At 27.1% G+C, this 2,568-nt stretch overlaps 1 protein-coding gene across 1 annotated transcript; it reads right to left on the bottom strand.

The window, feature by feature from the left end:
• Nucleotides 1–316: 316 nt before the first annotated feature.
• LOC111039709 lies at nt 317–1,616 on the bottom strand (the record flags this gene model as incomplete). Its single annotated transcript, XM_022323303.1, has 2 exons — nt 317–323; nt 377–1,616. Coding segments are annotated over 2 exons (1,247 nt in total), but the record flags the coding sequence as incomplete, so codon positions are not given.
• Between the last annotated feature and the right edge of the window lie 952 nt (nt 1,617–2,568).

The raw sequence follows: 2,568 nt of genomic DNA, 5'->3' as shown, positions 1-2,568 counted from the left end.
AATATAGGATTATAATACACATCATTTTTATAATTTCAATGTAATAAATGTTAACCCATTAGATATAATATTATGATGAGTAGGGTTCATATTTTCTAAATCATTAAGTGCAATACACACAAAATTTGATGTGATGGTTGCATTATATGCTTGATAATGTTTGTCAAAATACAATGTCTTAAATTTTTTACATATTAAAAATGGTACATTTGAATCAGTCATAAAAATAGATTTAATTAGACCAAAACATGGCAACATATAATTATTTTCTTCGCATAAATTCAACACAACAGTCATATTATTATTACAACTATATTTAATACCTTTTTCATTAATCCATGAAATAAAAACAATATTATTATTATAAAAATTAAACTTTGCTGAATGAAATGAAGTATTTGATGTATATAATTCAACTGTATCTAGTGTTATTGTTTGAACTGGTCCTATATCTGCTTTGATTGTATATATACTTTGATCAGGTAATAAAAGTCTATATGCAAATTGTAGTTGTTGTTTAATTGCTAATGTTAATGTAATATTTTTTCGTGATGTAATTGAATGTGCCGTTTCTTTTAATTCTTTATGTTTAGCTTCAAAGCGCATTGACCAAAAAAGAGATAGAGGCCCAGAGTTTTTCATAATTAAAGGATAATGTACCATATGGTGGTGTTTAGGTTTCAAAGTATTTTGGAATAATTTTTTATATAATTCATGGTGTTCAGAAATAATTGATTGCAATAAAATTACATCCTGCTTATGTATCCATTTGCAAAAAATAATGTCAAGGATTTGTTTTAATAGAATATATAAATTCCAAAGTTCAGATTCTTCTGGCACCAAATCTCCTATTATCAACCCGAGGTATTTTGTAAGACATAACATTTCAGAGGCTGACATTTTGAGACACCCTTCTCGTTTCAAACTTGTATCTGTTATTAGTGTTGGCCTACTTCTAATGTCTAATGGTCCATAATTAAAGGACTCTATTCTGTTATTTAATGTATCAAGAGAAAAATACTTGAGATTATAAATCATTTCTTTTAGTATAAGACCTATGTCATATTTGCATACCCCTTCTGCCATATCATGCATTATATCCACACTATAGTTAGTAGTTACATTAAAAGATCCCACATCATTCCAGATACATAGTTCTTTAATACCAGTAACGGACACATCATTATGCATAACATCAGCTGTATAATTAACAGAGTCTCTTAAATTGTTATCATTTTGTATACATTGTTGATGGCATTCTTTTTTATGAGTTTTACAGAATCGACAATGATAATTTGCAACAAAACTCTCAACAAATCCCAGAATAGAGTGCAATCCTAGGTTATCACCCAGAATTAATCCTAATTTAAATAAAATATTATAGGTTTTGTTATTGACAACCACTTCAATCCCAGTTGACTCTAAGAAATTTAGCTCTGCAATAAGATCTTTAAATATAGCATGATTCCCGAAACAATTTTTATCATCAGTTTTGAAAAGCGCGACTAAATAAATATAATTTAGTGATGATGATAGTTCAGGTGGTAAACAAGCAAGAGAAATGTATACAGCCCCAAGTTTTTGAGTTCCAGCATGAGACCCTAGTGGGTTATTTACTTCAAAATCATCGTAATAAAGAAATTATGGTAGAATAATTTTATTTTGGTTATTTAGCTTAACTTTCCATAGGGAAGATTGAACAAAACTTTTAACTATACATGGATTATTGTTTTCCTGTACTTGTTTTAGATATCCAATTATGACATTAAAAAAATTAGAATGTTCAAATTGTTTTTTCAAAACTAATCTCAAGGATATCATAGTCATTTTAACTTCTTTTGGTTCTAAAATTACTCTACCACTAGTAAGTCTATCATTTAACCTCTGTCCAATTATAATCTGATAAGGTCTTATGAAGACACCTATATTTTCTAATAATTGTAAGCGGAAATATTCTGTTTTAACCTCATCAAACGAATTAGAAAGCACATCAAATATATTTGTAAACTCTAAGGTAGTTTTAGAAGAAATATTTAATTTGGAGAGCTCACTATCAATTTTCTGTTTTATTATAGAGAATATTGAATCATTAAAATTCTGTACATCATTAATTAATGTTTGCACTATATTTCTTGGAATTGAAACATTGCTATACCATTTACTAGTTAGGTACAAAGCGTTTTTTTGTAACTCTTGTTTCAATAACTTTGGTGTATCTTTCGAGGTTTCTAAAAGTGGAATATTAGATATAGTATTATTATCTGAATCTTGTATAATGGGTGCATCTAATGGTATAATTAATTGATTAGTACTTAAATTACAATCATCAATATTGTGACCAATAACATTAGAAATTGAAATATGAGAGTTACAGGTGTCATAATTTTGATAATTATGATTAGGAGTTAAAATGTGGGTTTTTAAATGCTTTTTAAAAGAATTTAATGTACTAAAACTGCGAAGACAATTAGTTGTTTTACAGACAAATTCCTTTATTTGATTTATATCATGATAAATACCAAGATGAATGATTAAATAATTAATACAATTAAACTTTAAATTGCATAA

This window comes from Myzus persicae, unplaced genomic scaffold (genome assembly GCF_001856785.1).
Source record: "Myzus persicae strain clone G006 unplaced genomic scaffold, MPER_G0061.0, whole genome shotgun sequence".
Lineage (NCBI taxonomy): Eukaryota > Metazoa > Arthropoda > Insecta > Hemiptera > Aphididae > Myzus > Myzus persicae.
This window is presented reverse-complemented; position numbering and strand designations above follow the sequence as displayed.